The 23,476-nt window shown below is 44.7% G+C and overlaps 1 protein-coding gene across 1 annotated transcript; it reads right to left on the bottom strand.

Moving 5' to 3' along the window:
* Positions 1-1,120: 1,120 nt before the first annotated feature.
* On the bottom strand, positions 1,121-22,442 carry LOC110169169 (microtubule-associated protein 1A-like). Its single transcript, XM_055155417.1, has 9 exons — positions 21,678-22,442; positions 19,819-20,358; positions 17,127-17,316; positions 15,793-16,894; positions 10,657-11,054; positions 4,002-7,394; positions 3,747-3,932; positions 2,652-2,863; positions 1,121-2,244 (listed from the first exon to the last, which is right to left on the bottom strand). Exons 1-9 carry the CDS (start codon positions 22,134-22,136, stop codon positions 2,089-2,091), a joined length of 6,636 nt encoding a protein of 2,211 aa, XP_055011392.1. The 5' UTR covers positions 22,137-22,442; the 3' UTR covers positions 1,121-2,088.
* Between the last annotated feature and the right edge of the window lie 1,034 nt (positions 22,443-23,476).

Here is a 23,476-nt window from a genome sequence, read left to right as displayed (position 1 = left end):
ATGTAATGTAATCAATAGAGAAAACTGTCTCTTGTCCCCATCTGGGAGTGTGACATCATCACATTCTTTTCCTTCACCTGTGGTGATATTAAGCTCTAAATTTCCTTGTCAGATGACCATGTCAAAGAGCAACTCTGCATTGCTCATTCATACAAATATATATGATCCCAACATTTTTTTAAAAACTTAATTCCACTTTTACTGTGACCGTGGACTGCTGCAGAGAGAGAGGAGCTGCTCCTGTCTCAAGCATGCTTGAGGTGATAAATCAGACTCAAACTCAGACACTCCAGTCCCCGGTTCAGCCTTTTCTCCTTGTGAAAGTGAAACCATCAGTGAAACCAAGTTCCATTTGGACCCTGTTGAGAACGCCAAATGCAGTTTATTGTTTAAACAGGTTAAAGTTGAGTTTGTGTGGAGTTTGCATGTTCTCTCTGTGTCTGGATCAGCCTCCTTATTTTAAACATGTGCACTACACTAGCTAGGTACTCATGACTAGGAACAGGGTCGGATATGGCTCCATCAAAGTTATATCTTTAACGTTTGTGCAAATTATCTGTATTATATTATATATATTGCTGTAAATGTTTTTTTAATCCGCACTATCCACTGATCAGATTACTGTCACTTTTCCAGAATCAGATTTATATATGTGTGAATGAGCTGATCACTGCCAAACAAAATAAATAAATGAACCCTAAACCTCTGACTTCAGTCATATATTTCGGTGCATTCTAGAGCCCACACAGATACACAATAATACAGAAACAGCAGCAGAAAACAGTTTGAATCCCCAGGACACTCTTACACTTGTATTGGTTCTAGAGTAACCAGAAGGGTGACATCCCTATTTACCTAGAACAGTCCCAGTTTTGAACTCTGTGTCTCCTGTCTCAGAAGATTTATTGAAAATAAGTGATTTGAAGAACTGTTCCAGGTGTCCCTATTTTTGACCAATCTATTACCCCCCAACAGTAATGGAGGCAATATATTGCTATTTGTTTAGCTAAAATACAGAAAACTGTGCTTGAAACTGTGCATAAGGCAAATAAATGCCCTGACAGAATTCCCTTAGATTATATACTGACCCACAAATGAGTCGAGAATGGACAATGTTACACGCTCTTTACATAATTTTATTTATACCAACCATTCCAATACAGGTGTGTTCCAGTATTCAGTTTTGAAAATCTGGTCACCCTAATTGGTTCAGCACTCCAGACTCTTACACTTATTCCATATGAACAAAAATATTTGATTTAAGACTTAATACACACATTTCTAAACATAAAACACACTTGTGGACTTCATATGTGTGAAGTGTGCAGAGTGTTATAATTCTTAAGAATGTTTTGATCCGCACTTCACTGCACACATTCTCTCTGCACTTCACTACTACTCCCTACAATGCATTTCACTTTTCAGACAGCGCAGCACTCGAACCACAGCAACTTACTAGCAACTTAGCGGTGAGCATTAACTGGATACGACAAAATGGAATGGCATAAGATAAACAGTTAAACAGATAATATATTAAACAAATATCAGTTAAGATTTCGTTAAACCTTTGAAAGTTATGCTAGAATATGATTGGCCAAAGGTCAGATATATTCTGCTCTGATTGGTTAAACCTTTAAAGTGCCATGTCTTTTTTGCTTTACAGCTGCAGTACAACAGCCCACAGACAGGTGGAGCAGTTCAATGTAAACCTATTAAGCTGAAGGCACAAACAAACTTTTTTTTAAACAACTGGATTTTGCATGCATCAGTCTGTTTTAGTCTAGTTGGTTTAGTTCCTGGTTCAGTCCTGATTTAGTTCTTGGTTCAGTCCTAGTTTAGTTTCTGGTTTAGGTCTTGGTTCAGTCTTGGTCCGGGTGGGGCCCTGGTTTAGTTCCTGGCTCAGTCCTGGTTCAGTCCTGCTTTTGTTCCTGGTTAAGTCCCTGATTCAGTCCCGGTCCAGTCGTAGTTTAGCAGTGGTTCAGTTGGGATTCAGTCCTGGTTTAGTTCTGGCTCAATCCTGGTTTAATCCTTATTCAGTCCTGGTTTAGTCTTGGTTCAGTCCTGGCTCAGTCCTGGTTTGGTCCCAGTCTAGAACTGGATCTTGCAGGCAGGGAAGGACTCGTTGCTCATGACGACGGTGGAGCTGGAGGCCAGAACCAGAATGTTAAGGTCCGTTTGGACTTGGTGGTTCTGTTGGTACCAGTCTCTGAGGACTTCAGAGTCTGCAGTGGGGATCACAGTCACCTGGAACAAAACCAGCCACCACATTAAGGCCCAAAGGTACAACTGCACATACAGCAGCACACTGGAGGCAAACCACCAACCCCTGGGCAACTACCATCTCCATCTACATTGTTCCAGATGTTGGACCTGTTTTTTTATTCATAGTCATGACTCTGTATTTACTGAGCCTAACAAGAAAACGGCTCCAGTTCAGTGTTTTGCTCTGTCAGCTCAAATGAACTAAGGCAGAAACATACAAAAGAAGATGAATTGTAAACATATTATTTCGATTTGAGAAAAGTGCCATCTCAAACTGATAAGATCAATGAACTTCAGTCTGAATTAGATCTAATTTACCAATACATGTCTGAAGGAGCATTTATTCATACTACTACTACTACTACTACTTGTACTGGTAGTATTTATACCTGTATATTGTGCTCCCATTCAGCCTTGGCCTGCAGCAGTGCGTCCAGCACAGAGCGACTGGGTTCATGGTTTTTGGGATCGTTGCCGCTGATGACGTAGTATGAGCTCCGGATTCGTCTGAAGAATTCCAGGTCCGAGGTTTTGGCGCTGCCGTGGTTTGGTACATAGACCAGGTCCACATAGACTGGACCTTCAGAACCAGACCTTCTCTCTGGAACAAGAGCTCACTCATTTTACATGTTCAGGAGATGCTGCTGAAGACCCACACACAGTTTGACCTGCTCTATGGTTCAGTCAATCATAATCATTTATATAGCACATTTAAAAACAGCCATGGTTGACCAAAGTGCTTCACAGGTTTAGTATTATTACAAAATACAGTAAACAATAAAAATACAACAGAGACATGCAGTATTGTTCAAAATATATTGTCTGCTCTAACTGTTTCAAATGCCAATGAAATATGTCTTTGGTAACATTTTAAAATGCTCTAGAGATTGTGCAGCAGTGCCATTTAGACATTTAAACACCATCATTAAACTCTTAATGGTGAGCAGCCAATGAAGAGCGGCTAAAGGCGGGGGTTATATGCTGCATTTTGTATTGCAAAGACAAAGACATGGAAATTGATTTACTTGATTTACTTAATGTTATTTAGATTGTAATATATTGTTAGATCAATGAGTTCCAGATGTATACTGTAACGGACAGTCACACTGTATGTGTTTATGTATATGTGAGAACTGCTCTGAGAATGCTGCAAATTAATTGTCCTCTGAGACCAAGTTTTCTGAATCTGAAACAGACTGACTCAAACCTATGTACAGAGAGTTACAATAGTCGTGAATAAGCTCTTTGAGTACCTTAACGGTGGAAAAGTGCTAAATAAAAATGTGACCATTTACTAATAGTTAAGTTTGTCAACTTTGCTTAGGGTTTTAAGGTGTAAATAGCTTTACAATAGTTTTAATATGTTTTTCAAATCTAAAATCAGTTTCCATATCTGTGTAATCACTGCACCTCTCCACATGAAACAAAAACTATTTCCTGTCAGCACAAATTAACTTAGGTGAAGTTAGGTGTGAGGACAGTACCAGAACTAGATCGGGTTCGGCTGAGATCTGTCCTGGATCCCTGGATCTTGGGTTTAGTCCTAGTCCTTCTCCTGGCCTCAGTTTGGATCTGAGGGTCCACTGTGCAGGATTCAGGATGGGGTTCTGATGGGACTGGGTCTCTAACTGGACCCGGAACAGGGTCTAGACAAGGGTCGGAAGGAGGATCTGAGGAAAGACAAGGACATTTAGAGACATTTCACCTGTACATGTGTGTGTGGACATTTAGACACTCACCTCCTGAGCCTTCATTGGTTTCCTTTTGGTCTTGGTCCTGGTCTTGAACCTGGTCTTGGTCCTGGTCTTGGTCTTGGTCCTGGTCTTCTTCAGACTCTAGGTCTTTCTCGGTGGTGGAGGGACAGTCTTCAGTCTCTGGAGGTACGTCTGAATCAGATTCACTCTGGGAGGATGTGCTAACTGCTAATGTGGCTAACTGGGCACACTTCTGGCCCTTCCCCTTTTCCTCTTCCTCCTCTTCGTCGCTGGACTCTGGACTATCCTCTTCTCCCTCCTCTGTCTCTGAACATTTATGAGTCTGGTGTTGGTCTCTGGTTCCAGGTTTGACTTGTTCCCCTTTATCTGTGTTCTTGTCTTTCACAGCAGAACCATTGTGGTCTAGTTCCAGTTTTGACTTTTCATCTTTGTCTTGGTCCTGGTCTTGGACTTTTTCTTGGTCCTGGCTTAGATCCCGGTCTTGAACTCTTTCTTGGTCCTTGTTCTGAGTTTGGATTTGGTCCTGGTTCTGATCTTGGTCTTGGATTGGGTCTTGTTTTGTTTTCTTCTTTTGAACCTCAGACCCTGAATATTCCTCTGGTTTCTTCTGGTTCTTCTCCTGACCCTGGTTGTTCTGTTGGTGTTGGTCTAGGGTGCTCTCCTGGACTTTCTCAAGGTATCTGACCTGGTTTAGTTCCTGGTCCCTCTGTAGATCCTGATCCTCGGACTCACTCCAGTCCTCTGGTCGCTGCAACAGTTCCCAGTCGGACAAACTGCTCCTCCTGCTTGCACCTGCAGACTCGTTTTTCACTGAGGGTTCTCTCCTATCTGATCCTCCATCTTCTGCAGATGTTTGGTCAGTTTGGATCTCAGGATTTGGACTTGGGCTTTCTCTGGTCTGAACCTGAAGGATCTCAGTTGGACTTGGACTTGTTCTGGTCTGGTCTTGGTGGATCTCAGTTGGACTTGGACTTGTTCTGGACTGGTCTTGGAGCATGTCAGTTGTACTTGGACTCTGTCTGGTCTGGTCTTGAAGGATCTTAACACTTGGACCAGGACTTGCTTTGGTCTGGTCTTGAAAGACCTCAGTTGGACTTGTTCTGGTCTGGTCTTGAAGAATCTTTGTACTTGGACCAGGACTTTTGGTCTGGTCTTGTTGGCTCTCTGTTGGACTTGGATCAGGACTTTCTCTGGTCTGGTTTTGAAGACTCTCTGGACTTTCTCTGATCTGGTCTTGGAGGATCTTAGAACTTGGACTTGCTCTGGTCTGGTCTTGGTGCATCTCAGTTGGACTTGTTTTGGTCTCTTCTTGTATGATCTCTGTACTTTCTTGGGTCTGGTCTTGAAGGATCTTAGCATTTGGTCCAGGACTTATTCTGGTCTGATCATGAAGCATCTTTAGACTTGGCACTTCCACAGTTCCTCTCATTGAGTCATCACCACAGCCTGAAGATGGCCCTGAATGTTCTCTGCTCTGTTCTTCTCGCTCCTTCTCCAACACTTGGCTCTGCTCTTCTTTAGATCCTGGTTCAGTTTTGGATTTGAGTTGGATCTCGTGAATTGTCCTCTCAGCTTCAGTTGGAGCTGTGTCTTTGGTCTCCTCCTCCATTTTGTTTTCCTGCTTCAGTCCTTGCTCTGACGCAGACTTCTTTAAAATGCTCTCTCCTCTTTCTGCTGTTGCTTCTTTAGACATCATCTTCTCCTCAGCTCTTCTTGTGTCTCCTCCTCCTTCACACTCTTCTTTTCTTTCATTTTTCTGAACTGACCCTTGATCCAAACTTCTCCTGTCTCTTCTCATCTCTTCTATCTCGTCTTCATCATCTGCAGTTTTCAGACCTACTATTCGCTCCTCTTCCTCCATGTCTCCTTCATTTTTTTGTTCTAAAGCTGATATCGAGGTTTCGCTCTCCTTCTTTCTGTCCTGGTCCTCCTCAATCTTAATCTTTCCTTCCTCCTCCTCTCCCTCTTCCCCATCTCCTCTCTTAAATACTTCTCCTGGAGTTTTAGAACATGTGTCTGCAGTTTTATAAGGTGGACACATGATTTCTGATCCACATGGCTCTCCTGAAGCTTCAGTTTGCTCATCAATCGCAGCCGCAGAGGAGGACAAAGCCTTTTGGTCTTCCTTTGCACCACCATCTTGGATATTTTTACTTTCCTCCTTCATATCTCCTTCAGTTTTGCGTTCTAAAGTCAATAATGGCTTCTCTCCCTCCTCCTCTTCCTCCCTTTCTCCCTTCACTTTTGACCCAGCCTCTTCTTGGTCTGACATTTGAACCTTTTCAGACATTACTTCTCCTTTGTCTACAGTTTTGTCAGCAGGAGATATTGTATCTTTTCCTTGTAAATCTTTAGTTAGTTGTTCAGTGAAAGACAATGAGGAATACTTTTCTCCCTGGTCCTCCTCTGCACCTTCATCTCTTTTCTTCATGTTTTCTTCATCTGTTTCTGCTCTCGGCTCAGGTCCTTTAGAGCTGCTTTGGGATTGAACGCTCTCCCTCTCTCCCTTCTCCTCTGTCTCCTTTTCTCTTTTCTTTATTTCACTTGCTTCTATCTCTGAGAACTTTAAAGATGTTGTTTTTATTGGCTGTGAGTCCTGATCTTTGTCTCTGGGTTTAACCTCCTCCTCATCTTCCATTGTGTCCTCTGCACTTTCTATAAAATCCTGCTTTACTGCAGTTTGGTCCGGTTTCAGTTCAAATCCATAGAACTGGTCCCTCTCTTGTTTGGACCCAGGACTGAGAGGCTTCTGCTCCTTAGAATCTGTCTCATCATTTAATTTGTCTCCTCCTACCTGCATCTCTGCTCCTGTGGTCCTAACTTCAGTTTGAGCTCTCTCCTCTGTTCCTCCATCATCATTTATAGACTCTGGCTTGGTCTCTGGTTGGGTCTCTGAACTAGTCTCTGGTTTAGTCTCTAGTTTAGTTTCTGGACAGATATCTGGACAGGTATCAGGTCTGGTTGCCGGTCCGGTCTCTGGACTGATCTCTGGACTAGTTACTTTCTTTTCCTCATCTTTAAATTCTTTGGTGTGCGTCTTATATTTATCTGAGTAAAATGTTCCTGATTTTTGGTCCTCCATTTTGTCTCTTTCACTTTTAGATTCCACAGTCTGAGTTTGAGATTTCTCCAGGCTGTCGTCTCCTGCTTCTGTATCTGCAGCTCCTCTCACCTCCTCACTCTCCTGAGTTTTAAACTCCTGCTCTACTCCAGTTTGCATCTCCAAGTCTGTCTCTTCTTCTCCAGGTGCAGGTGTGTCTCTCCTGGTTTCTCCTTCAGATCTCTGCTCCTCTCTGGACCATGATGTTTGTTCAGATCTAAGCTCAGCCTCAGTCTTGTCTCCTGCCGTTTTTGATTCTTTGATCTTTTCTTTTGATGAAGCTTTAAACGTCTCCAACAGCACATCTCCTCCTGTCTCTGAGTCTTCAAATGTTTCTTTAGTTTCATCAGTTTTTGACCTGGTCTCTGGCCAAGAAACTGGTTTGGTCTCTGCTTTGGTTTCTGAAATGGTCTCTGGTCCTGTCTCTGGACTGGTCTCTGGTCTAGTTTCTGGTTTAGTCTCTGGTTTGGTCTCAGGTCTGGTATCTGGCTTGATCTCTGGTTTGGTCTCCGGTATAGTCTCTCTGGTATGGTCTCTGATTCAATCTCTGGGCTGATCTCTGGACTAGTTTCTGGTCTAGTCTCTAGACTGATCTCTGGTTTTGTCTCCGGTCTGGTCTCTGGTCTAGACTCTGCTTTGGTCTCTGCTTTAGTCTCTGCTTTGGTCTCTGCTTTAGTCTCAGCTTTGGTCTCTGCTTTGGTCTCTGCTTTGGTCTCTGCTATGGTCTCTGTTCCAGTTTCTGGTCCGGTCTGTGAACTGGTCTCTGGTCTAGTTTCTGGTCTGGCCTCTGGTTTGGTCTCTAGAATGGTCTCTGGTCTGGTCTCTGGTCCAGTCTTTGGGCTGGTCTCTAGTGTGGTCTCTGGTCTAGACCCTACTTTGGTCTCTGGTCCACTCTCTGGACTGGTCTCTGGTCTAGTTTCTGGTCTGGTTTCTGGACTGGTCTGTGAACTGGTCTCTGGTCTAATTTCTGGTCTGGTCTCTGGTCTGGTCTCTGGTCTAATTTCTGGTCTGGTCTCTGGTCTGGTCTCTGGTCTGGTCTCTTGTCTAAACTCTGGCCCTGTCTCTGATCCGGTCTCTGGTCCGGTCTCTAGTCTGGTTTCTGGACTGGTCTCTGGTTTTGTCTCCGGTCTGGTCTCTGGTCTGGTCTCTGGTCTGGTCTCTTGACTGGTATCTGGTCTGGTCTCTGGTCTAAACTCTGGTTTAGTCTCTGCTCTGATGTCTGCTTTGGTTTCTGGTTCTGTTTCTGGTCCGGTCTTTGGACTGGTGTGTGAACTGGTCTCTGGTTTAGTTTCTGGTCTGGTCTCTGGTTTGGTCTCCAGTCTGGTCTCTGATTTGGTCTCTGAAATGGTCTCTGGTCTGGTCTCTTGACTGGTATCTGGTCTGGTCTCTGGTCTAAACTCTGGTTTAGTCTCTGCTCTGATGTCTGCTTTGGTTTCTGGTTCTGTTTCTGGTTCTGTTTCTGGTCCGGTCTTTGGACTGGTGTGTGAACTGGTCTCTGGTCTAATTTCTGGTCTGGTCTCTGGTCCGGTCTCTGGCCCTGTCTCTGATCCGGTCTCTGGTCCGGTCTCTAGTCTGGTTTCTGGACTGGTCTCTGGCTTTGTCTCCGGTCTGGTCTCTGGTCTGGTCTCTGGTCTGGTCTTTTGACTGGTATCTGGTCTGGTCTGTGGTTTAATCTCTGGTTTGGTCTCTGGTTTGGTTTCTGGTCCGGTTTCTGTTCCGGTCTTTGGACTGGTGTGTGAACTGGTCTCTGGTTTGGTCTCTGGTCTGGTCTCTGATTTGGTCTCTGAAATGGTCTCTGGTCTGGTCTCTGGTCCAGTCACTGGTCCAGCCTCTGGTCTGGTTTCTAGACTGGTATCTGGTCTGGCCTCTGGTCTAGACTCAGGTTTAGTCTCTGCTTTGGTTTCTGGTCCAGTTTCTAGTCCGGTCTCTGGACTGGTCTGTGAACTGGTCTCTGGTTTAGTTTCTGGTCTTGTGTCTGTTCTGGTCTCCAGTCTAGTCTCTGGTTTGGTCTCTGGACTAGTCTGTGAACTGGTCTCTGGTCTAATTTCTGGTGTGGTCTCTGATTTGGGCTCCAGTCTGGTCTCCGGTGTGGTCTCTGGTTTGCTCTCCGGTCGGGTCTCTGGTTGGGTCTCTGGTCTGGTCTCTGATCTAGACTGTGGTTTAATCTCTGGTTTGGTTTCTAGTTTGGTCTCCGGTCTGGTCTCTGGTTTTGTCTCTGGTCCGGTCTCTGGTCCAGTCTTTATACTGGTCTCTGGTCTGGTCTTTGGGCTAGAATCTGGTGTGGTCTCTGGTCTAGATCCTGCTTGGGTCTCTGGTCCACTCTCTGGACTGGCCTCTGATCTAATTTCTGGTCTGGTCTTTGGTCCGGTCTCTGTTCCGGTCTCTGGTCCGGTCTCTGGTCCAGTCTCTGGTCCAGTCTCTGGTCCAGTCTCTGGTCTGGTCTCTGGTTTGGTCTCTGGTCTAGTCTCTGGTCTGGCCTCTGGTCCGGTTTCTGGTCCAGTCTCTGGTCCGGTCTCTGGTTCAGTCTCTGGTCTTGTCTCTGGTTTGGTCTCTGGTTTGGTCTCTGGTTTGGTCTCTGGTCTGGTCTCTGGTTTGGTCTCTGGTCCGGTCTCTGGTCCGGTCTCTGGTCTAGTCTCTGGTCTGGTCTCTGGTCCGGTTTCTGGTCCAGTCTCTGGTCCGGTCTCTGGTTTGGTCTCTGGTCTGGTCTCTGGTTTGGTCTCTGGTCCAGTCTCTGGTCTTGTCTCTGGTGTGGTCTCTGGTCCGGTCTCTGGTCCGGTCTCTGGTTTGGTCTCTGGTCCAGTCTCTGGTCTTGTCTCTGGTTTGGTCTCTGGTTTGGTCTCTGGTCTGGTCTCTGGTTTGGTCTCTGGTCCAGTCTCTGGTCTTGTCTCTGGTGTGGTCTCTGGTCCGGTCTCTGGTCTCTGGTCTCTGGTCTCTCTGGTCCGGTATCTGGTCCAGTCTCTTGTCTGGTCTCTGGTCCAGTCTCTGGTCTTGTCTCTGGTTTGGTCTCTGGTCTGGTCTCTGGTTTGGTCTCTGGTCCAGTCTCTGGTCTTGTCTCTGGTGTGGTCTCTGGTTTGGTCTCTGGTCCAGTCTCTGGTCTTGTCTCTGGTTTGGTCTCTGGTTTGGTCTCTGGTCTGGTCTCTGGTTTGGTCTCTGGTCCAGTCTCTGGTCTTGTCTCTGGTGTGGTCTCTGGTCCGGTCTCTGGTCCGGTCTCTGGTTTGGTCTCTGGTCCGGTATCTGGTCCAGTCTCTTGTCTGGTCTCTGGTCCAGTCTCTGGTCTTGTCTCTGGTCTGGTCTCTGGTTTGGTCTCTGATCCAGTCTCTGGTCTTGTCTCTGGTGTGGTCTCTGGTTTGGTCTCTGGTTTGGTCTCTGGTCCAGTCTCTGGTCTTGTCTCTGGTTTGGTCTCTGGTTTGGTCTCTGGTCTGGTCTCTGGTTTGGTCTCTGGTCCAGTCTCTGGTCTGGTCTCTGGTTTGGTCTCTGGTCCAGTCTCTGGTCTTGTCTCTGGTTTGGTCTCTGGTTTGGTCTCTGGTTTGGTCTTTGGTCCGGTCTCTGGTTCAGTCTCTGGTCTGATCTTGGGTCTACTTCCCTTCTTTTCCTCATCTTTAAATTCCTGATCTTCTCTCTTGTCTGCTTCTCTGTGTTCATGTTTTTCTTTTAGTTCCTGCTCTGTGAGCTCCACTTTTGTCAAATTCATCTCTGTATCTGGGCTGGTTTCTGTTTTCAGTTCCTCTGCTTCCCTCTGCTCTTCTCTGGGTTCCTCCTTTGTCAGTAGACCAGTCTCTGGTCTGGTCTCTGGTCCAGTCTCTGGTTTAGGCACTTGGTCAGGTTCTTGTTGAAGTTCTTCAGTTGGTGCTGGTATCTCCTCATCAGCAATGGTCTCTAAGTCCTGGATCTCAGACAGTTCTGGGTCGATCCTGGTCTGGTCCTGGTGTAGATTGGTCTGGACTCTTGTCTGGTCCTCGTTTAGTTCTGGTTTAGACCTGGACCGAACAGACTCGAGTTAAACCCTCAACCAAGCCCGGAGCACATTACACACAAGGAAAGGTATTAAAGAAAACATATTGTACATTCTGTGTCTGCTATATAATTATAATCTACAGTATTACATTTTTGGATCATTATGTTATAATTTGCACATTTGAAATCACAATATTAATTTCAAAAGACCTAATAATACCTAATAATAGGTATAGAAAACTGTGGTGCACAGTGGAAGCTAACATCCCCATACACATCTTCATAACACAGAGAAGGAAAGTTGTTTACACCTCCAAAGGCTAGATCAAGATCAAGTTAGTGGTCCACAGATGTATTTTCATTCGTACTGCAGTGACTGCATGATGCTGCCAAATCCTATAAATATCACAGATTAAGAAAATAAAATTGGAGAACAAAAGAAGTAGAGAGCAGTGAGTGTATCCTAGTGGCAGTGAAAAGGAGAGCTGATTGGCAATGTGGCATTTAAATAAGAAACTCTAAACCAACTCTTAAAAGCTCTGAAAAGTAACTTTAGCATAATAAGTTTGCATTAAAGAGGGGGTATTTTACATCTATAGGGTGTTAACAGATGACATGTAATATATTTAGATAACAATGTTACCTTTTATTGTTTTGAAAATATAATATTTACCCAAGACAACATATTATCGTGTTTAGTAAGTTTCACTTTCTTTTTTGATGCTCCAAGTCTTAACCCCCTTTGCTCTCTGCACTAAATCTCCCCCCTCAGTGACATCACAACACAATAAGTTTGCATCCTCCTAATCAAACTACTGCACATCACATCAGGAGTTGTTGTGTGCAGTTTTCTATCATGTTTTTTTATATTTATAGAGAACTGTGCATGGGTGACATAAACTTGTGGAGGAGGAGCCTTGTACAGGCTTGAACTCAGAATGTCAGTGAGCCCACTCACAACAGGGGGCACACTCTGGACCTGCTCATTACAAAGGGTGTAAATATTTCTAATGTCAATGTGAGGGATGTTGCTCTGTCTGATCATTTCTGTGTCTTCTTTGACCTGTCTGTTATTCCCAAACCACCGGCTGCTCCTACAGTTGTTCGAAGAAGACACATAAATGATAACACAGGTGCACTGTTCATGGAAATGATAAACTTTGAAATTGCCTCATGTTCCAATACTGATGATGTGTTGAACTCTGTGACTTTGAGTGTTTTGAATGTTCTGGATGCCATCGCCCTGATAAAGGTTAAAATGGTTAAAGATAGGCAAAAAGCTCTGTGGAGGAATGAAGACTCAGAGCACAGAAAAGGGAGTGCCGGCAAAGTCCTTGAAAAAGCTGTTTACCAACAGCTTACGAACTTTCTCCAAATGAACAACCCTTTTGATGTTTTCCAGTCAGGTTTTAGAGCCCACCACAGCACTGAGACTGCTCTTTTCAAGGTGACAAATGACATCCGCCTGAACACTGATGCAGGCAAAGTCTCAGTCTTGATCCTGTTAGATCTGAGTGCTGCTTTTGACACTGTCGATCATGGGATCCTCTTACAGATACTAGAGGACTGGGTGGGCATCTCTGGTACTGCACTAAACTGGTTCAAGTCCTATCTAGAAGACAGGAAGTATTTTGTTGAAATTGGAAACTGTGTCTCAGATCACATGGCTCTGACCTGTGGGGTGCCTCAGGGGTCAATCCTGGGCCCCCTGTTGTTCAGTCTCTACATGCTGCCATTAGGCCAGTTAATAAGCAGCAATAATGTGTCCTACCACAATTATGCAGATGACACTCAGATCTACGTCTCTCTGGCAGCAGGAGACTATGGACCAGTGGAGTCACTTGGTCATTGCATCCAACAGATCAGTGTGTAGCAAAACAACTTTCTCCAGCTAAACTCTGACAAGACTGAAGTCATAGTGTTTGGTCCACAGAAACAAAGGGACAGTGTCAGCAGTCACCTCCAGTGTCTCTCTCTAAAACCTTCAAATCAGGCAAGAAATCTAGGGGTAATAATGGACTCAGACTTGAACTTTAACAGCCACATCAAATCAATAACATCTGCAGCCTTTTACCATCTAAGAAACTTAGCAAAAGTCAAAGCAGACTTGGAGAAACTTATCCATGCATTTGTCTCCAGTAGGTTAGACTACTGTAATGTTCTGCTCACTGGTCTCTCCAAACGAGCTGTGAGACGCTGCAGAACATCCAGAACGCTGCAGCTCGGGTCCTTACTCGAACTAGGAAGTACGAGCACATAAGTCCTGTGCTCAGGTCTCTGCACTGGCTTCCTGTGCCTCAGAGAATAGACTTTAAAGCAGCTCTGCTTGTGTACAAGTCTCTCCATGGCCGAGCACCAAAGTACATCTGTGATATGTTAGTGTCATATGAACCATCTCGCACTCTGAGGACCTCAGGGACCAGCCTCCTGCTGGTGCCCAGAGTCAGGACTAAACAAGGGGAGTTCAGCGTTTCAGGTTCATGCAGCTAAAACCTGGAACAATCTTCCTGAACATGTGAGACAGACTCTTCTGTGACGCTGTTTAAATCCAGGCTCAAAACATTTCTGTTTAACTGTGCATATAACTGAAAGGTTTTCATTCCGCACTCTTCTCTCCAATTTATGTCTCTCTTTTTTAATTTTAATCTTCATGATTATTTATGTTTTGATTTGTTTTTATTATGATTTTAATGTATTTCTTATTCTGTAAAGCACTTTAAATTACTTTGTGTACGAATTGTGCTATACAAATAAACTTGCCTTGCCTTACTGCTAACCGTAAGGATGGTTTGAAAATGGCCTGAGAGAAGTTGCTAAATTACTAATACAAATAATGATAGCTAAAGCCTCTTCATGCATGCTTTTGATGTGTGAATAACGTTGGAACATGGACATGGTAGAGAGCTCCTAAAAATTTATCTTGCATAATACCCCCTCTTTAAGCCAGGTGCTCTCCCCACACAGCTCTACATTTATGAAGGCTTGGACAGATCTCGGAATGGAACCCCAGACTCCTGCAGCATGAGGCTAACCACTCTCCCAGCCTCAGATTTAACTCTCGCAGTGCAGATCACATAACATCACACAGATGTATGTACATTTCTATGAATAAATGTAAATTGTAAATGAATTTCACTTGTCTCTGACCTGAGACTCTCTGTGTCTTCTCTAGGCACATCTGCTGCTCCCTCTCTCTGCAGTGTCTCCATCAGTGGATGCTTCTCTAGATGTTTCTCCTGGACAGTATCTTCTCTCTCTTCCATCTCCTTAGTCTCCTCTTTCACCGATGTCTCCTTCGGCATTTCCTCTTTCAGATGTTTTTCCAGATGTTTCTCTTGGACCTTCTCTTCTGTCTTCTCTTTCTCTGTCTTCTTTCCCCCCTTTTCCTCAGTGTCTAGTGTCTCTTTCTCTAGATGTTTCTCCTGGATCTTATCTTCATCCTTCTCTCTCTCTGTCTCCCCTCTCTCTGTCGTCTCTCTGTCTTTCTCATCTTTCTCTGGTGTCTTCTTCTCAGATTCCTCTTTCAGATGTTTCTCCAGATGTTTCTCCTGTACCCTCTCCTGGACAGTATCTTCTCCCTCCACTTCTCCCTTTGTGTCTTCTCTCATTGTCTCTGTTTTCTCCTCTAGATGCCTCTCCTTGCTCTTTTCTCCCTCTCTCTCTGCTTGAGGTGACTCTCCTAGATGTTTCTCTTGGACAGTATCTTCTCTCTCCTCTCTCTCTCCTTGTGGAACTGGCTTCTCATGAATTGGATATTTGTCCTGTACTTTCTCCTCTCCCTCTTCTCCCTCTCTGTCTTCTCTCATTATCTCCTCTCTTTCTGCTTGTGGCAACTCCTTGAGATGTTTCTCCTGGACAGTATCTTCTGTCTCCTTTCCCTCTTCTACCTTCTCTATCTCCTTTCCCCCTTTCTCCTCTTTCTCTGGTTTCTCCTTCTCAGATTCCTCTTTCAGATGTTTCTCCAAATGTTTCTCCTGTACCCTCTCCTCTTTCTCCCCTCTCTCCCCTTGTGGTAACTCCTTCAGGTGTTTCTCCTGGACAGTATCTTCTTTCTCTACTTCCTTTCTGTCTTCTCCCATTGTCTCTACTTTCTCCTCTAGATGGCTCACCTTGCTCTCTTCTCCCGCTGTCTCTGCTTGAGGTGACTCCTCTAGATGTTTCTCTTGGACAGTATCTTGTCTCTCCTCTCTCATTGTTTCCTCTCTCTCTCCTTGTGGTATCTGCTTCTCCAGAAGTTGATGTTTCTCCTGCACTCTCTCCTCTCCCTCTTCTCCCTTTCTCACCTCTCTTATTATCTCCTCTCTCTCTGCTTGTGGCAACTCCTTCAGATGTTTCTCCTTGACCATCTCTTCTCTCTCCTCTCCCTCCTCTGTCTTCTCTATCTCCTCTCTCCCTTTTTCCTCTTTCTCTAGTGTCTCCTTGTCAGATTCCTCTTTCAGATGTTTCTCCAGATGTTTCTCCTGTACCCTCTCCTCCTCTCTGTCCCCTTGTGGTAACTCCTTCAGATGTTTCTCCTGGACAGTATCTTCTGTCTCCACTTCCTTTCTGTCTTCTCCCATTGTTTCTGTTTTCTCCTCTAGAGGTGACTCCTCTAGATGTTTCTCTTGGACAGTATCTTTTCTTCCTTCTCTCATTGTCTCCTCTCTCTCTCCTTGTGGTATTGGCTTCTCCAGAAGTGGATATTTGTCCTGTACCCTCTCCTCTCCATCTTTTCCCCCTCTGTCTTCTCTCATTATCTCCTCTCTTTCTGCTTGTGGCAACTCCGTGAGATGTTTCTCCTGGACAGTAGTTTCTGTCTCCTCTCTCTCTATCTCCTCTTTATCCTCTTCTTTCTCTTTTATATCCTTCTCCAACTCCTCCTCCAGCCCTTTCTCTAGATGTTTCTCCTGGACCATCTCTTCTTTCTTCTCTCCCTCCTCTGTCTCCTCTTTCTCTGATGTCTCCTTCTCAGATTCCTCCTCCAGATGTTTCTCCAGATGTTTCTCCTGGACAGTATCTTCTCTCTCCTTGCTCACTGTCTCCTCTCTCTCTTCTTCTGGTTTCTGCTTCTCCAGAGGTTTATGTTTGTCCTGTACCATCTCCTCTTTCTCTTCCTCCTCTCTGTCTTCTCTCATTAATTCCTCTTTCTCTGCTTGTGGTAAATCCAGATGTTTCTCCTGGACTGTATCTTCTGCCTTCTCTCTCATTGTCTCTTCTCTCTGTCCGTGTGGTATCGCCTTCTCCACAGTCTGATGTTTCTCCTGGATCATCTCCTCAATATCCTGCCCCTCTCTCTCTCCTTGTTGTTGTTTAATAATTTCTTCTTTCAAGTTTCCCGCTTTTGCCATTCCTTCTCTCCTGGTTCCTTCTCCTCCTCTCTCTTCTCTGAGTGGTGAGACCTCCTCCAAATGTTTCTCCAGATATTTATCTTCTCTCGCTTCAATCTCCTTTTCCTCGGTCTCTGGTATAACCTCCCCCAGACCCTCCTCCAGGTATTTCTCCTGGACTCCTCCTTGTTCTTTGGTTTCTCTTCCATCCAATTTTATTTTAGATTTTTTCAAAGTCCTCTTGGTCTCCATGCCTCCTTTCTCCTTGCCTCTTTTCCTCACACCCTTCTCTTCCTCTAGTTTGACAGCAGATTCTGGTTTAGTCACAGGTTTAGCCGCTGGTTTAGTTCCTGGTTTAGTTCCTGGTTTAGTCCCAGTTTTGGTACCAAGTTTAGTTCCTGTTTTAGAGCTGAGTTTTGGTGCCACTTTCTTTTCCTCATTTTTCATAACCTCCTTGTCCACCACAGATTTTTTCTTTACAGTTTTCACCTCCTTCTTCCTTTCCTTGGATGCCTCCTTGGATCTCTCCTTGGATTTCTCCTTACTCGTCTCCTTCCCTGTTTGAAAAAAGACACATGTTTGTAACTCTGATCTCATCAAAGTCTCACTGGGACAAAAACTTTTCATGTCACAAACTTGGAAACTGTGGCAGTCACTTTGTTGAGCTTAAATTTGACACATCAATAAATGACAGAAACATCAGGAAACTTTTCATGCGTTTGTATTTTTTTCTGTCCAAATGTGATTATTATTATTTTAAACAAACTGTTCTCCAAAGGTGAGTCCTACCTGCTCCTCTAGCATCCTTTCTTGCATGCTTCATAACATCCTTTTTAGTGTCCTTCCTTGTATCCTTCGCGTCCTCTCTGCTCTCATCTCTCCGTGCTTTGGTCCGAATCTTCTCTTGGCCCAAGTCTGTCTTTTGTCCAGTTCTGAAGGTTCTGGCAGTTGTAGATGAAGTTTTGGAGCCAGTGGCCTCCTATTAACAGACAGATAAAAGGATAAAAACATCAAAGATTTCATCGCGTCCCTAAGTGACCTGTGTGACTTGTCATCATTCCCCAGTTTTTTTATTTTATTTTTTTTATTCTTTAATATGTTTATTTTAAGTTAAATCTGAGCCCAGATATTTAACTCTTTTAAGCATCTGGAGAAAAATTTAAATAAAGCCAACGACTAGCGTCACTGACGCAAATTCGACAAAAAATTGAAAGCCTTTTGTTTACAGAGCCAATATTTTTGCTAGTATATATATATACAGTGTTGGGAAGGTTACTTTTAAAATGTAATCCCCTACAGATTACAGATTACACACCCCAAAATGTAGTTTGTAACGTAATCCATTAAATTACTTAAAGTGAGTAACGTAATCTGATTACATTGGATTACTTGATATTGTCATGTTTTTTTAAACGACATGAATGTAGCAACCACATCCTGAAAATTCTTGTTTGTTGTCTTCAAATTGTCTGAGCCCAAGTCTCCATGAATAAGCAACTGTTTGCTGTAGAGAAACAAAGACCACGATATTTTAACATAAGAGGTTTTGTCTGTTAAAAGACAATAACAAGATCAGCCTTTCCTTAACCCTATTAAAAATATTATTGATAGAGAAATTATTTTTTATATGAGATCACCTTAAATTATGTCAACCTACTGTTAGGTGTCATGTTGTTTAGTCCTGGTTTAGTCCTGATTTTTAGACCTGGTTTACTCCTGATTTTAGACCTGGTCTAGACCAGGTCTTTTAGCTCTGGTTTAGTCGTGGTTTAGTCCTAGTTTAAACCTGGTTCAGTCCTGCTTTAGTCCTGGTTTAGTCCTGGTGTTAGTTCTGGTTTAGAGGCGCACAGGAGGAAGCGCGGTTTACGCGAGAAAACACGTTCCACACGCGGCGCACGAGACGGCGGTGTCCGCGCAGTAACTACGGAAGGAGACGTGGTCCGCGGGTTCTCAGGTTGATGACGATGATGAAGGTGTGTGTTTGTGTGTGTTTGTGTGCACGTCCACTCATGTCGCAGGTCACTATAGGACAGTAGTGCAGATATTATGAGTCTATGCAGGTTGTTTTCACCAGTGCCAGTAGCTCCTGTTTCACATTTAAGTTGTAGGCGATTTTATATTTGTTTTTTTTTATATATATATCTCACATCGGGAGAAGAATTTCCAAGACACAAATGCGTTTTTACCAATGCACTGCTGCTTCCACTGTGTGACTGACACCGCCAACTTTAACATGACGTTTACGTCGCTCTTATTGCGCGCGTTCTGTTTGGGTTTCCGGCAATGAGTGGAATTACCGAAATAAAAAAATAAATAAATGGGATGTAGCACAAAATGTGAAAACAGGAAAATACCGCCTTGTAATCCACTTATTTCAGCAAAGTAACTGTAATCCAATTACCACTCATTGAAACAGTAACTGTAACGGAATACAGTTACTCATAATTTGTACTCTGATTACGTAACGGCGGTACATGTAATCCGTTACTCCCCAACACTGTGTGTATATATATATATATATATATATATATATATATATATATATATATATATATATATATATATATATATATAAAAATGTGTTTCTCACCTTCCACGGTGGTAGGTCTCTCTCACCCTCATTGAGCTCGGGTCCTCTACCAGAGGCCTGGGAGCTTGAGAGTTCTGCGCAGTATCTTTGCTGTTCCCAGTACTGCACTTTTCTGGACTGAGATGTCCATTGTTTTTCCCGGTATCTGTTGTAGCCACTCTTCCAGTTTGGGGGTTACAGCCCCGAGTGCTCCGATCACCACAGGCACCACTGATGCCTTTACTTTCCAGGCTCTCTCCAGCTCTTCCTTGAGCCCCTGGTATTTCTCTAGCTTCTCGTGTTCCTTTTTCCTGATATTACCATCGCTTGGTATTGCGATGTCAACCACCACGGCTCTGCTCTGTTTCTTATCAACCACCACTATGTCTGGTTGGTTCGCCATCACCATTCTGTCAGTCTGTATCTGGAAGTCCCACAGGATCTTGGCTCGGTCATTCTCCACAACCTTTGGAGGTGTTTCCCACCTTGATCCTGGGGTTTCCAGCCCGTACTCTGCACAGATGTTTCTGTACACTATGCCCGCCACTTGGTTATGTCGCTCCATGTATGCTTTCCCTGCCAGCATCTTACACCCTGCAGTTATGTGCTGGACTGTCTCAGGAGCCTCTTTGCACAGTCTACACCGTGGGTCTTGTCTGGTGTGGTAGATCTGGGCCTCTATTGCTCGAGTGTATATATATATATATATATATATATATATATATATATATATATAGATATAGATATAGATATAGATATATAGATAGATAGATATAGATATATATAGATATATAGATATATATAGATAGATATATATAGTTTCTTTGCCTTAACCTTTGATGACCTGAGTGACCTGCGATGTTTTGTGATGACTAGGACCTATGATGACCTTAGTGACTCAAGTTGACTGACCTTGTTCTTGGTCTGAGCCGCGGTCGGAGTCCTGAGGAAGTCCAGGTGCCGGAGCCGGTGCAAACCCTCTAGGACTCGGCTCTGAGGAGCGTTTCCGGGGAACAGGACCCGGACAGGGCTCTGGTCCGATCCAAACGGAGTCCAGACCAGCAGCACGGCGCCCGAGGCCAGGAAGGGCACCGGGACCTGTGCCCGCGTCCCATCGGGCTGCCTCACCCCTCCCCGGGCACAACCTGACCCGGTCCACCTGTGCCGCAGAAAGTCCAGCTCAGCGCTGCCCCCCTCTGGACACAGCACATACATGTCCAGGCGGCCCACGCCCAGTTTACTAAACAGCACCACAGGTTCTGGAGAAGGCCCGCGGGTCAGAGGCAGAACCTCCAAGTCCAAACGTTCAATCAGGCTCAGGGTCAGAGCCGCCTCCTCCGCACTGCGCCGAAACCGAACCGGACCAGAACCGGACTGAGACCTGACCGGACCAGAACCAGACCGGACCAGGGACCACAGACGCTCGGGCTGGTTCCAGAAGACCAGTCCCACCTGACAAGAGAGAGCAACAGGTCAAAACATGCTCCACCCTCGGTCCAGGTCCTCCTGACCAGGACCAGGCCCTAACTGGCTCTTTTGAACAATTCCTTAATGTAAACGACTGGAAAAGGATCTCACTTCAAAAAACTGAATCTTCTTCTAATTTTTACGCATTTTTTATACTGATTTACCTTGAACAAGCACAGTACCAGAGTAGGAAACGTGAGAGCTTTGTGCACAAAAAACATATCTGGCATCATAATAACATAAAGTTAAAATATATATTATGACTATTCTCCGGTGTTTTATTTATATTATTCATAATTCCAAAGGGTAAACACTTTCCCACTCTGAACCATTTGAAACAAATCTGAGCCTTGGTCATTTCTCTCTGTGTTTACTATAGGCTATATATAAAAAGTGTTCTCACATTGGCATATAAATATTTTTTTAAAAGCCAAAAGTCTTTTGAATAACTCTTGAAAAGAACAGATCACAAATACAGTATTTGGATCCCATAAAAACTTATCAGTAGTCCTAGATCCACCTGATCAGGACCAGGCTGAGATCTAGGGTTTATTGAGGTACATAAGAATTAAACAATGTGTTTGATTTTCAACAGAAAGGTGAGATTAACTCAAACACTGTTGGCCAATGCTAGCTAGCTTGTGACTTTAATGCTTTTTGAGAGAGACTTGTTTAAAACCCAAATCAGCTCACGTGTTGTAGTTCCAGCTAAGTCAGTTCTTTATGATCAGATTGTTAAAACAAAGCTCAGAATAAAGTCTAACTTGAGTAACAGAGCTTCAGGCAGAGTAGTGTCTGCAGTTAGCATCACACCCCCAGAGAATGTTGATGACATCATTAGAAAAATATCAGTCCAATCATATGTAATGCAGATGGGGCCAAATACATTTTATATTGTTAAAAAGCAGAGCTTTGTTGGTTTAAAGTGAGGTCTAGGGCCTAGTTACTAATAGAAATGATCAGGTTAAACATTTATGCATTTGCCTTTTGGATATTTCACAGGAAAAACAAACAACAGATGGGGGCAAGAGCCAATTTTCCCTATTGATTAGATTGTACTTTGCCATGAAATATCCAAAAGGTAAATTCAAAAATGATGAATTAGAAAATGTTCAGTACTGACTAGACCCAAGAACTGACTGTATTACAACATAAATCAGCATTTCAACTAGATTCATTTTGGCTGCCCTCCTGCCTCCATTTGTGTTAAACTCAAACTGGCCTATGAAATGTGGTAATGTCATCTGAAACCCGTCAATACTGTGTAATAACGTGCTGTGACAGGTGCTGTGACAGGTGCTGACCTCGGGGGAGACCAGGTTCTGGATCCAGTCCTGGTTCTTCTCTTGGTCCTGTTCTGGCTGCTGGTTAAGACCCTGCTCCTCTTGGACCCTGAGCTCCTCCACTTTGCGCTGAAGAAAGCCATTGATTCCGGGGAGGTTGTCTGCACCGGTGTGAGTGATCAGCACTGCGTCGAGCCGGTCCAAGTGTCGGACTAACCTCCAGAAACAGGACTTCCTCTGGTCTCCTCCGTTCACCAGCAGGGAGTACCCACTGACCCCGAGGAGTGCCGAGTCACCCCTTCCCCCAGGAAACACATACACACAGGGTCGAGAGAGGCGCAAGAAACCCCCACATGACGAGGGCAGGCTACGGAACGGGTCCTCCAAGTCCAGACCGGGGTCTAAACCTGAGTCCAGACTTGGATCTAGATCAGAATCTGGGTTATGGTCCTCCATCAGGGAGGACTCAGGGGATGCCATCAGCACCTGAAGGGAGGAGGATGGGAGGGCATCTTACACACAGGGATACAGGAGGATGTGAGGGCATCTGCCTCACTGGGATACAGGAGAATGGAAAGGCATCTGACATACAGGGATTGAGGACACTTATTTCTGGTCTGGTTTAAGTCCAGGCTCTGGTCTGGTCCTGGCTCAGGACTCGAGACTGCTGGTTCTGACCCGGATTTCAGGTCTCAGTGGAAAAGCTCCATTTAAACAGGCCAAGAATATATGACACATTTGTCTAAAGAGGAGCAGAACTGAATCGGTTCTGGACCAGAGACTGGACCAAAGACCCGACCAGAGACCAGACTGGTTTTAGGGCTTGGTATCAGACCCAGACTGGTTCTAATCCTGTTAATGGGGATTAATCAGGATTAGTCTCAGAGCGGCCTCAGTCTCTGCTCCTTCAGAATCCTCTGCACCATGTGTCCACAAGGAATCCTCTGCCCCTCTGCCACTCTTCTGCTCCTCTCCTCTGCATCCTTTAAATGGTCACATTGGTTAAGGCTAAAAATCTAACACCAGGACTAAAGCAGGTCTAAAGCAGAACTAAACCAAGATTAAAGCAGGTCTAAAGCAGGTCTAAAGCAGGAGTTAAACTTAACTTGAGGTTCTGAGAAGGACTGCACTAAGCTGAGTCATGCTGCACTCAAGGAGACTAGGAGAGAGGAGACAACAGAGGAGACAAGAAGAAGAGGAGAGAAAAGGAGAAGAGAGGAGAGGAGAGAGGAGAAGAAACAAGGGAAGAGGAGAGGAGGAGACAAAAAAGGAGGAGAGAGGAGAGGAGGAAAGGAGTAGGCAGAAACAGCTGACTCACCAACACAAACCTGTGACTCTGCAGCAGCTCTGGAAAAATCCCCAAAATGTCGAGAAATGAGCAGAAGAAAGACGTCAAAAAGGCGAAAGGAGAATAGGAGGGAGAGATGGAGGAGAAAAGGAGGGAGAGAGCGAGGGAGAGGAGGACAGGAGTGAGGAGCAAAGGAGGTGAAGAGTGAGGTGAGACGAGGTGAAACTGACTGCAGCGAAGAGCCCAGAGACCACACGAGGGCGCCACTGCAACAGGGAGAGAGAGAGAGTGAGAGGAGGGGACAGAAAGAGAGGAGAGGGACGAGAGAGGCCAGAGAGAGAGGTGGGACGAGGGAGAGAAGGGAGAGAGAGAGAGAGGGGATGCAGAGAAAGAGAAGGGGGGTTAGAGATAGAGAGAGATTTCCCTCACTTCAGCATGCCTCCAGTCCGTGCGCCCTCTGCTGGTGTGTCATGTCTCATAACTAATATGAATAAATAATGAGTGAATAATGAACACACACAAAAAAAAGGGA

This window comes from Boleophthalmus pectinirostris, unplaced genomic scaffold (genome assembly GCF_026225935.1).
Source record: "Boleophthalmus pectinirostris isolate CB_2022bp ecotype Guang Dong unplaced genomic scaffold, ASM2622593v1 HiC_scaffold_2, whole genome shotgun sequence".
In the NCBI taxonomy this organism is placed as follows: domain Eukaryota; kingdom Metazoa; phylum Chordata; class Actinopteri; order Gobiiformes; family Gobiidae; genus Boleophthalmus; species Boleophthalmus pectinirostris.
This window is presented reverse-complemented; position numbering and strand designations above follow the sequence as displayed.